Source organism: Ruditapes philippinarum, unplaced genomic scaffold (genome assembly GCF_026571515.1).
Source record: "Ruditapes philippinarum isolate M1 unplaced genomic scaffold, ASM2657151v2 ctg2753_1_1_1_1, whole genome shotgun sequence".
Taxonomy (NCBI): Eukaryota; Metazoa; Mollusca; class Bivalvia; order Venerida; family Veneridae; genus Ruditapes; species Ruditapes philippinarum.
In genome coordinates this window covers 21,038-33,252 of record NW_026852516.1, presented here as the reverse complement: position 1 = coordinate 33,252, position 12,215 = coordinate 21,038, and the positions used below count along the sequence as shown (strand labels likewise).

The window sequence follows — 12,215 nt, the reverse complement described above, 5'->3', positions numbered from 1 at the left end:
TTTTAACCCGTCGTTTCTAGGGAAGTGTCAACATTATTCCCGTTTGACTGTGTTGTAAATGGACAGGAAATATTTAAATGTTTATCGCACATCTAACAACCTTTGATGGTTAATTATTTCTCAAACTGGTTCCGAAATAATTGAATATTGGAAAGCGTACAGTAGATTAGCCATTTATTAAGGAAATAACATTAGAAATACAAAAATAACATGGCATCAACGGCATCTCAAATAAAACTGCCCGACATTTCTACACAGTCAATATATGCGGGGAAATATAAAGACTGGACACCTGAGTTGAGAGCGGTACGTACGTTTGAGGCTTATGATAATCACATTTACATAAAAAAATTTAGTACCCACTGAACAGCTGCTGAAAACAGCACATGAAAATATTAAAGGCATGTGGTATACAGTGTAGCCAAAGAAATTTCAGGTTTTGTTCGCACAAATAAAAGTGACATACAAAGTTATGGAAGCAAAATCTAGTTACAGTGCTGCAAATGACACAATTGACATGAATCACATGATAATATCCTTGGGTGCACTAAATTCTTCCCTATCCTTGAGTAAACACAATTTCTGTTAATGTCGCAGTCTTGTCAGGTTCTCTTTAAGGAAGAAATCAATTTTTGATTTATTTATCTTAATAAATATTATTTAAAATACTCCCAAAGTACACCCCATTATGGTCGGTTATCAGAACATGTGCTAACTTAGTGCCACCTATAAACTTGTAACTCAGGACGTCAGGTTGACCTAAATTGATGATTATTTGATGATTTACCTACATGTAACTTTTTTTGATATGTGTAGCTTAAAGTAATGCTGTAGTAAAATACAGTAAACATACTTTAAAGTAGTCAGTAAAATTAAGTAGATTCTATCGCCGTGCCAAGGAGCACACACACATAGAACATTAGTCTTTGGAAAAAATACAGTATCAAACTAGCACAGTGAAAATGCTTAGCATAACAATTGATAGCCACCTGTGGATAATAATATTCAAATAGTAGCTAATAGTACTATATTACTAATTTACTGTTATTACTGTATGAAAAATATTGTGTAGATTGAAGACAATGAGTCCCTATATAAGCAAAATCAATGATTCCATTTTATTCAGGTTTTATGAAAGGGGCATTTAAAACTGAAAAGGTTGCTGGACAATATTCAGACAATTTTATTTCTGCAACATACTGTACAAACATCAACCTTTTGAGCATGTTAGTGGGGGTATAAAGTAATCCATTTTCAATCGTAGTTTCAATATTTATATTTGCAGGCAGGTAAGCTGACAGCTTCCGGCGATAAAGTAGTGACATGTCTTAAACCACCACATGATGGCAGGGTGAGTGCAATAGAAGAGATTAGATTTTTTATTCTCATTTCTCTCCATTTTATTAAATTAACCCTTTTACTGCTGAAACCAAGAATGATAAGCTTTTGCCGACAGTATAGAGTCATATACATGTATGCAATCTGACCAGGCTGTTGGCTGACTAACTGAAGCTTTCCATCTTGATATCTCCAAAATGATAATGGACGGTTTCAAAATGGAAGCTGGAAAAGTCCATGTACGAAATTAAAATTAGTTAGGGTATAGCAATAAGTTATTGCCTGTATATGCCAAATAAAGAAATACTTGTTAATATTTCATCATAGGTATATAATAACAAGTTTGAGAGGTTAGTAATTCAGAAATTGAAATTTCTATTCAACTTGAAATATCTGGCAACTATAACATTTGTTTGTAATAATTTTGATATGAATGCAATTAAAATATTTTTTATACATACATTGTTTATAGCTGTTATGTAAGCCCAAAATCTATAAATAAAAGACTTAATTTTCTTGCTATATTCCAGCCTCCAAGTCCCGAGGTAATTCGTAGATTTCGAGCAACAGTTCGGCCTGATGCTGGAGAAATGCGCGTTTTCTATGGAAAAGCCAGAGACCCGATTCTTAACTTAGCAAAAGAGATGAACCATGGTATCAACACCCAGCCATCGTTCTTTGCCAGTGAGCTTGTAAATCCAAGACCAAAGTCACTCTTCCAACAAAGGACACTTGACAGAAAGGAGAATCATTATGCAAGCCATCAAGTAGCACCACTGGGTAGATCTCATAACCAGGAAAATAACTTACCGAAGGGATTGAAAAAATATGAGTTCACATTTGGAATTCCTACAGAATTAGGTATGAATCAAGGCCTGAATTCAACAGGGATTGTTGAACAGGGTTTTTTTTTTGTTACTTGAAAATTAATGTGAGTGAAATGAATTTCTTATTAGATATGAATCAAGGCTTAAATTGAACAAGTTTTTTTTGTGGAACTTCTAAATTAATGTGAGCATATTAAAGTGATTTCTCGGAATTCTTTCAGAATTAGGTATGAATCTAGATCTGAATTGAACAGGTTTTGTTTGGCGCTTGAATATTGATGTGAGCATAAGGAATTTCCGCTTGCAAGAATGAATCATAGCTTGCTTTTACTATTAGTATTTTATACTTGTATAAAAAGCCTTTATTTATGGTAATTATATCTTCAATGTATACATTCATAAATGTTTCGTAAATGCGGAATTGTTGATATCTCTTACATTAGTCCAACTAATTGTACTACGCTATGTACTGTAGAAGCGAGATTCTTACTCAGAATCTATCTTTGGCATGTCAATATATTTTGATTACTCTTACAGATACTGGTGCCGGAGGTTTGATCAACCCTAATAAAACATATGCTGATGTTGAGAAGGAGAATGAAGTAGGTCATGAACTCTACGTAAGGTCACATAATGACTTCAACGTCGGTGAGCAGCTGCAAAGGAGTTATACGTCGCCTCACTTTAGCTATAAGTCAAAGTTTGGTATACCTACACCTCATGATAATACAGGTACATAATCAGTTTCTATTTATTTTATTTTATCGTCATTATGAATAAATGTGAAAAAATGGATATAAATCACACATTTTGTGAAATAATAGTTTTAACCAAGTTAAATACCATTTAATTTTATGTGTAGTGGACACAGTGTTCATACTTCTATTTGATATTGCAATATGAATATGAAAACAGTAGTTTTTTTTATTTCTGATATATATTTTGCCTGTTAAGTTATATTTGAAATTTTATTTCATAGATTTCATGATACACATGTATTGCACATTTGTAATGTTGCTTTTCATTGGATAATCATGACATTTATATGATTTTATATACACAGCTGCTGTCAATTTATGACTATTTTCTCTAAAAAAGGAAGTTTGCTGTATTATAAATTTGTTATAAACATTCCTGACAGGTTATAGTTGTTTGCAATATAACCATATATTTCCAAAAAAACTGTTTATATTATGACAATATTAACTTGTCAAAAATCTTAATAACTAAATAATATATACTTTTAAAATTTTATCACCAGGAGCCGAACTAAAATTTTTATTTTCAGGAGCCAGTACCAGGAGCAAATTTGAAATTTTATTACTAAGAGCCATTTAGAATTTATTACCAGGAGCCAATTAAAAATTTTATTACCAAGAGCCAATTTAAAATTTTATTACCAAGAGCCAATTAAAAATTTTATTACCAAGAGCCCATTTAAAAATTTATTACAAAATTATTATTAATCAAATTATTATTACAAAGAGCTGATTAAAAATTTTATTACCAAGAGCCAATTGAAAATTTCATTTCAGGAGCCCATTTAAAGAAAACAATGAAGTGGCTACATGAGGCGGAACAGGAGAGGGCAACAAAAATTGTCTCTAAGCGTGTAGATGAGTTTCGGGAACGACATCAAGAACAACTCGGACAAGTGCATGACCCGTACGTTATTACATTAGAGTATTTGTTTAATTAACATAATTTTTTGTCTATAAATGCAGTGTGAAATAGCATTTTGTCTTAATTTATTGATTAAGATTTCCAGTTGCCTTCTGCATCACCATATTGTTAGCTAAAATAATAATGATGGCATCCTTGCACATGATAATTTACACTGCCTTATAGCAGATTGACTTGTAGATTTATGGTGATTGAAATATTTTCTACTTTCTGATTAGTCACCATATTATTAAAGGAGCTCCATGGAGGTTTAAAAGCCTGAAAACATAAAATTTGAATTTCTTACATAGATCAATTGGGCCAATTTAAAACAGATACATAATTATGCAAAAGATAATTAACAAATGTATTCAGAAATAAATTGACAATCAAATTTTTGTGCTATTTTTAGCCAGAATTGTGTAGAATCAATTATTTTTCATGCATATTTTGCATGTGGAATCAGTTACGTTTTTCATGTATACCTTTGTGAGTAGAATCAGTTATTTTTTGTTTATGTTTTATGTATGGAATCAGTTATGTGAAAGTAGAAGCATTTTGAATTTAATAACATGCATTTTTCTAGTATATTTTGTATAATATTAGAGTCTGTTATTTTTCATGTATATTTCGTATATAGAATCAGTAATTTTTCATGTATATTTTGTATATAGAATCAGTAATTTTTCATGTATATTTTGTATGTAGAATCAAAGACACATTAAGAGTACCACCAGATCATACTTTTGGTATCCTCATGAAGCCGGACGAGTACGGAGCGGGTGATCTCCTTCATATGAGAGGACCGGGCCAGTATCTGCGGGGTCGTGACCGTCAGAGGGGAGTAATTGCGGCAATCAGACAACACCTCAAGAAAGCTAACTATCATAATTTCCATGATCTATCCTCTGCATTTAGGCACTATGATAAGGTAATGCTTTGTTGTGTAAGCTAAAAATAGATTTTTAAAGGAACTTCACTGAGGTCTCAAAGTTGAAAAATATAAAATTTTGAATTTCTTGCAATAGATCAACTGGGAATCTTAAAACAAAGACATGTAAAAGATAATAAAGTAAAATACTCAGAATTAGATTGAAAGTTGTATATTAATTAAATGCTATCCTTAGCCTGATTTGAGTGAAAAGCATTGTAACACTTCTCATTTTTTAGTTATTTTTTCTGACTTAAAATCACTATTCTGGGAAAAGGAATAACAAATTATCTGAAATTTGGTCAAATGGTCATAAATCTCGGAAGTTAAAAAAAAAATTAGTCCTGTCATGTGCAAAACTTCAGTGGAGTCCCTTTAAACGGACATTTCTTAGGCTCATTGATTATCATAAATAATCACTCATTGATTATCATAAATAATCATATTGGAAAACCTTTTTACTTTTAACATTCTGGAACCAAAAATGATTAGCCTTTACCAGCCACATAAAGCCAGGTCAGAATGCACAAATTAGCCATCTATGCAGTCTCATCAACCTTTATGATCTAGGTAGCTCATTTTTTTTTCAGGTTTAGTGTTCAGATAACAATAATTGATCACTTTAGTATTCAATTCTCTTACCAGCATGAACTGTGTTGAAATTAGGATAGGGAACTCTTGATAAATATTTAAATAAAGGCTAGACCTCGCTATGTTTTTACTCTTATTTTACAGACAGCTCTGTACAATGAATAATGGATCAGTTTCAGCATGTCTTTTGTTTCATTCTTCCTTTCAAGTTTTATTGCTAAGAGAGAGCCTATTTATTTATTTATTCTGTTTTAACAAACTACTTTACAGTATTGATTTATTAAGTAAATCATTATCTTAGTGCAATAACTGGTTATCTTCTATTAAATTTAGACTTAGCCCGTTTCTGCACTGAAATACTTTAGTCCTTCTGCATACACAGGTACCTGTCATATGATAGATTAGTATTAGGTAATTATATTTCAAATACCGGTATTCTTTTTTGCATAATGCAGGTCATTTGTTATGATCAATTAATAACATCTGATCAATTGCCTCTCACTGCTGTTATATATGAATGTTGAAAGATACCTGTGAATTTTCAAAGTGAAGTAGCTTAAATTTCAAGCAGTTTTTGGACTATGGATGATTCAGATATGGTGCCAGTGTTACAAATTATGTAAGAATTAATGTACAGATGGGCACCTGAGGTGTTTGTTTGCCAGTAAAGCTGGAAATATTCTATATGACTTTTACAAATTGTCAGTGTGCCTTAAAACCCCAACAACAACAAAAAAGCCCTTCATTGTTGCGTTTAATTAAATATTTGGTGCAAAGCCCAAAAACAACAAAAAAGCCCTTCAATATTTGGTGCAATTACTTATGAAAATTTATTATTCAAAATGGAGTACTGACCATTTTTAAAAAAAATATCTGTGGTTGCGATCCAGTAGAGGCAAACCTTCAGTTTTGTGTGGTTAGGTTACAGTGTGGTTATTTCGTTATACAAATGGAAAAATCATGCAGTAACCTTAAACCACAATTATATTACCACCGTTATAAACTTACGATAGTAAACTTTAACATTGTTTATACTATTGGCTGATACTTAATGATCGACTTTAAAAAATCTGAGAATTAATACTCATTGTTTAATTCTCAACAATGACCTTTGACCAAATAACAGCATCGTTCAATATTTTTCAGGACAACAAAGGTAAAATAGATATTCATGATTTACAAGAAGCTTGCATACAGTTCAATCTTCCGGTTGAGCCAGAACTTCTGTGTCAACTCATGGATTACTGTGACGCAGATAGAGATGGTAGAATCAACTACCTGGAATTTGCTAATTTCCTTAATTGGAAGGATAAAATGCCCGCTGGCCCAGGTATGTTAAATTAATAAATTATCTTTCTTTTCACTTTAATCTTAGAGTTGGTAAATAATAAAATTTTATTTTTACATTTTTACTTGAGATATAAAAAATGTGAAAAATGCAATCTATATTTTAGCGAAATGTTTTTATCGAAATTTGCGGCAAATTAAGAGATACGACGCATAAACACCGATGCAGTTTGGTAAGTTATTTTCTACTGGTGTAGGTTCTACAATGAACCTTCATTAGGAAAGATATACAAAAATCTTGAGCTTAATTTTACCAAATATAACTATTTGGCACTGTGCCAAAAAATTGGTGACAGTGTCGCAAAAATAGGTTTTATGTTTGCTTTCATTTAACGTAGATGTTCAAACCCCAACTAAGGAAACGGCCACGGAATTGGTGCGAGAAGATGGCATGGTGCCACGTACGCCACAAAGTGCAGGGGAGACGACTCCGCGTAGATTACAGAAACAAATAGATAAAGCTATAGGGGATCATAGAACTAGCGCCAGTATGATTAATGCTGTTATGGGACCTGATGGAATTTCAACTAGAGGTAACACAATTTATAGGCACACTTCCATATCAATAATATAGTATCTAAAATAAAATAATCAAAATAATCAACATGAAATGACATTGTTATAGTAAACCAAATGCAATGTTGTTAATTTTCGTTCAAGGAAATTGATATGGTTTTTGTTACCATTCTTGATTTATATTGATTATTATGGAACATAAGTCTGTATAGGTAAAACAGTGGAAATGTTTCTTGTCTTCCAGATAAAAAATCTAAGCAAACAATGGGTGCAAGCAGAAATATGACTTATATGTGTAATCACTAAAATCTGTTCTGCCGAAAAAATAAAATAAATGCTGTCATTTAAAAAATGCTCTAATAGTTACTGTTGTTTAGTTGCATAGTATTGCCTTTGCTTATATATAGTATTGCCTTTAATTCAGGAAATTCATGATAAACATCTCACAAGTAAAAGCTTCAAATTTAAAGGTTTTACTCGTATAATTCAGTGGCTGTAAAAGTCAATTGTCTGTATTGCCCAGGTTGTCCCCACAACCCGTACGGACAAGAAATTCTTTTCCAGAATATACTTTATAAGTATCATACGGACAAGTAAAAAAAAATTCAGATACATGGGACAAGTAAGTCAAAATCATGTTTAAAATTGCCAGCACTGAATATTTATAAATCACAGTTCATTATGTACATTGTATTAAAAAAGGGAGAGCTGTAATCCTTCAGTTTATTAATATATTCCAGCTGTAATCTTAATAAACCAATAAGTTTAATGATTTCAAATTTCTGTGATTAGATTATCGCCGATATGGTGTACCAACAATCCGTACAGATTTACATGCCCCTAGAATAAAGCGTGTAGATGACAGGAAGAATTATGGAGACGAGTCAGATGCCTATGGCCTCGTTAACCCATCATTGTTCAGTCAGAAAGGTGTTTATGAAAAAGATTTCTTGCTTCCCAGATCCAAAGAAGAAGTAAGTTTCTTTAATTTGATCATAAAAAAATAATGAAAATAATAATAATTGTAAAAAAAAAATATATTATGACAGTCTAAAAGTTATGAAATATCAATTTGACAACCAGTCTGATAATTGTATTTGATTGGTTGATTCTGAGCACATATTTGAATTTGACCAATGGCTTAATAGTGTAGAATGGTTCCCAAATAAATAGTTTCATGATAAATGATAAATGTGTAATGAAGAGTGTGTAACTAAAGAAAAGTACAATTTAATACCTTAAGATGAGATCTTCTGTTTGATATATTAATGAATGACCTTGACATTGAAATGACCTTGACCTTGAGATTAAAATTTTTAAAATTAGAAGAATTAAACCAGAACATCATTTGTATTTACAAATAGATATTGAATGACCCCGAGCAATGTGATTTACAAACACTTATTGTATATACCATGTAATTGTTAAGTTTTATGCTTTGCATATGTTTTAGTTGTGAAGTTATTTGGTAGGAAGGTCATTATATTAGAGAACATTTAAATATTTTTTGTTTCAGTCACATTCAAGGATTGCATTTTTCATGGAATAAATGAGATGACAAAATGAATTAATTATATATGGAAGCTTTTTATACTAGTTTTTTGTGGGGGAAAAGCTAATGAAATGAATGGATTTTTTTATACTATTTAGTGTCTCTCCTGTAATGATTTATAGAATGTAAGTAAGAATACAAATTAAACAAATTTTTCAATGATATTATCTTTTTAATTTTCTTGGAAACATTTCAATCAAAATTATCTCATTCGAATACAAACTTTAGATATTTTTATCTAATGTAAGGACAGTCTTATTTATTTGTAAATAAGAAGAAAACTTTGAGTATATATAGCAGTACTATTTACTAAATTTGTTTAACAATGGAAAATGAGAAATATTCAAACTGATTTAAGAGCTCCCATTGATAAATGATGATGAAAATGTCAGTTGATGTTATAATAAAAATTGGTAGTTTTGGTGTGTTCTTTTTCAAGGGGGTATTTTATGGTTAAGCTGTTTTATATTTAAATTATTTTGAACTTACTGGTACATGTTTATAGAGATATATCTAATAATGGATAGAAGTATTTTGACCCTTACCCTGCTGAATTTCTGAAAAAGAATTGTCCATCCTTTCAATCTGAATACATTTAAAACCATAAGTAATTTTTTGGGAAAATTTTGAAAAATGTACCGACTGAATAGCAAACAGTGCAGACCATGATCAGATGGCACAGATAATATTATGACAAGATAACATAGATGTGCTTGCTGATCTTGGTCTGCACTGGTTGTATGGGTAGAATCTGTTACTGATCGCAGTCTTAAGGTTGAATAAAACTGGTAAGTCTTGAATGTTGTTTATAAGTGACAGTAATTAATGTACCAATTATTGTTGTCACAAATTCTGTTTGCCAAAATGATTTGATGTCTTAAACAGATCCTGTTATATTTTGTTTTAAGGTCAGAATGGAGATAATTCACACCCATGAAAAAAACACAATATCTCAATTCAAAGTACAATTGTTTATAAGCCACAAAAGAAAGATATTACTTAGAAATAAAGTACTAAAATTATTAATAAAAAGCCTTACATTGAATGAAATTTGAAAAAAAACACACATAAATTTGGAAATGAAAGCCTTATAGTCAATGAAATTTGGAGAAAAAAACTTGATATTCAATGAAATTTGGAAATGAAAGCTTTATATTCAATGAAACTTGAAAATAAAAGCTTTACAGTCAATAAACATGGAAAATGAAAGCTTTATCATTCAATGAAATTTGGAAAGAAAAGCATATGTTTAATTGTTTCTTTTGCACCATTTTTCCTCAGTATTGTTTTTTACCCTGTATGTTTTCCCAGACGTTAACCCTGATTGCCCAAAATATTCATCTGTAAAGTTTCATTTGTTTCAGTAATGACTTTAAAATTCATCATTTAAAGGTGTTATATCAATATAAAGATATAAATCAATAGACTACATTAATTTCTGATAGAAACATTGTGTGAATCAAAAACAAACAAAAACAAAGCATCAGTTTTATGCTTTAAAAGTAACTCCTTCAGAAAATGAATCTAATCAAATGCACTGCATTTAATATTTGTTTTTAAAACAAACCATAATGTCACTTTTGATAGCTAGAGAATAATAGTGTGTTGGTGTTTATGGTTGTTAATTTTTGAAATGAACACTTCTTTCCTTTTAATTTTCAAATATTTATATATATTATTTAGTTTAGTTAAAACATAATTTATATAAGCTTGATCATGAAAAAGCTTGATTCTTATTTAAGCCACTCCCATATCTGCTTTCTAGAACTTATCCGTTCTCGTCTCATGTAAAGAAACATGGTTGTGACCAAAGTTGGGCTTGAACCCATACCTGCTAGGTTGAGAGGCTGAGGCCACATTTACCACCAGGCTGCTGACCCGTCGATGATTTATTTCAAGGGATTTGAACTATTCACTATTGTAGACATTAAGATGACATTTTAAATTTTGTGTTTTTCAGATACGACAGATCTTTACGAACACTGGCGTCAAGATGACTGGCGAGACATTTGAAAACTTGTTCAATTTCGCGGCTAAGAAACATCCAAAAGGTTTCGTCAGTGTTGAATCATTCCGCAGTGTGTTAGATGACCTTGAGGCGGCAAAAATTGAGATTGGCGAACATGCGTTAGCAGTATGAGTTGCATATTTGACACTGAAAAAATCATCATAAATAATGTAATAAATGTTAAATAGATTGTAAAGTTTCATGCCTGATTGATTTACTTCATTTATAAACTGTTCCTATATTCAGATATATGGAAATATCTGGGTGTGTGGGTAAATAGCTGGGGGGAGGGGAGGGGGTGGGGGTTGGTTCACTGATTATTGAAATATTTTCAAACCATCAAATCAAAGATATTGTTAAATTGTTGTATACCAAAGTCATTTTCAATATAATGAAAATTGTGCAGAAATCAAAAATTAGTATTAAGTATTATCATATTACAGTTACTTCAGCATTTTAAAACACCATGGCTTCAGATCTTATGCTTATTCTTATGAAAATTTAATGAAGTGTTCAAAATTTTAAAACAGTTGTCAGGTGATCAATGAAAGCAACTAAATTAGCTTGTCTTTGGCATTTACAAACCAAAAGACACAAATTTTTATTGTTTATTAAAGTATGCAAACATAGTGTTAAAATATGCAAACATAGCCTTATATACTCTATTAGTAACTGGGTTTGTTACATGTTTAAGATAATAAATGTAATAAATTATATTTTAACACGTAAAATGTCATAAAGATTCAAGATTTTATTTTCAAAACACCAGGAGGTCACAGACCCTTGTGGCAGACAATTTCATACTTTATTGATTGACAGTATTTAAACATTTCTTAAACCTTATGTAATTTTTTCCTGAATATTTGATTTATTTTGTTTGGTTGTTGTTTAACTCATCTGAAGGCATGTAGATTTAAAAAAAAATCAAATATTTTTCAATGAATCGTTTACACAGTGAAAGTATTATAGCAATAAACAGCATTATATTATAAATGAATTATAACATGTGTTATTTTGGTATGTTATTTGTATACCAAAAAGGGTATTTCTGTATCAATTGAATTGTTGGGGCTTTTTTACTGCCATTAGAACATGTATTATTACAGAAATCAGCATTTTGAAAAGTTTGAAATCATCGTTTACCATTGTTTATCAGCATTTTTACACAGTATTTTAACAAGAAATTTTAAATGTTAAGTCTGTTTAATTGAATAATTTTGTATTGTTTTGAAAAATTCTTAATATTTATGAAAAAAGAAAAAAAAAATCAAAATCATTCTTTTTTGTAAAATATTTTTTGTATGTGTTAGTATATATTTATATGTATGTCAAAAGCAGTTTCTACCTATCCTTTGATTGACCAGAATTTTGCAACGGCAGTGTTTGGTGATAAAACCAAATATTATCTTTTTTTATTATTATTATTTCTTAAAAATAACTTTA

General features: G+C 30.5%; 1 protein-coding gene across 1 annotated transcript; it reads left to right on the top strand.

Moving 5' to 3' along the window:
* On the top strand, window positions 1-11,356 carry LOC132715442 (EF-hand domain-containing family member B-like). Its single transcript, XM_060698448.1, has 10 exons — window positions 1-306; window positions 1,286-1,351; window positions 1,869-2,199; window positions 2,703-2,897; window positions 3,701-3,830; window positions 4,536-4,758; window positions 6,496-6,679; window positions 7,035-7,229; window positions 8,005-8,186; window positions 10,725-11,356. Exons 1-10 carry the CDS (start codon window positions 211-213, stop codon window positions 10,902-10,904), a joined length of 1,782 nt encoding a protein of 593 aa, XP_060554431.1. The 5' UTR covers window positions 1-210; the 3' UTR covers window positions 10,905-11,356.
* Window positions 11,357-12,215: the final 859 nt, after the last annotated feature.

Bases quoted from the DNA above. Each gene is read 5' to 3' on its own strand.
- LOC132715442 (XM_060698448.1), top strand. From the start codon at position 211: ATGGCATCAACGGCATCTCAAATAAAACTGCCCGACATTTCTACACAG. The intron at 307-1,285 runs GTACGTACGTTT...TTATATTTGCAG, and splicing joins GGACACCTGAGTTGAGAGCG to GCAGGTAAGCTGACAGCTTC. The intron at 8,187-10,724 runs GTAAGTTTCTTT...TGTGTTTTTCAG, and splicing joins TTCCCAGATCCAAAGAAGAA to ATACGACAGATCTTTACGAA.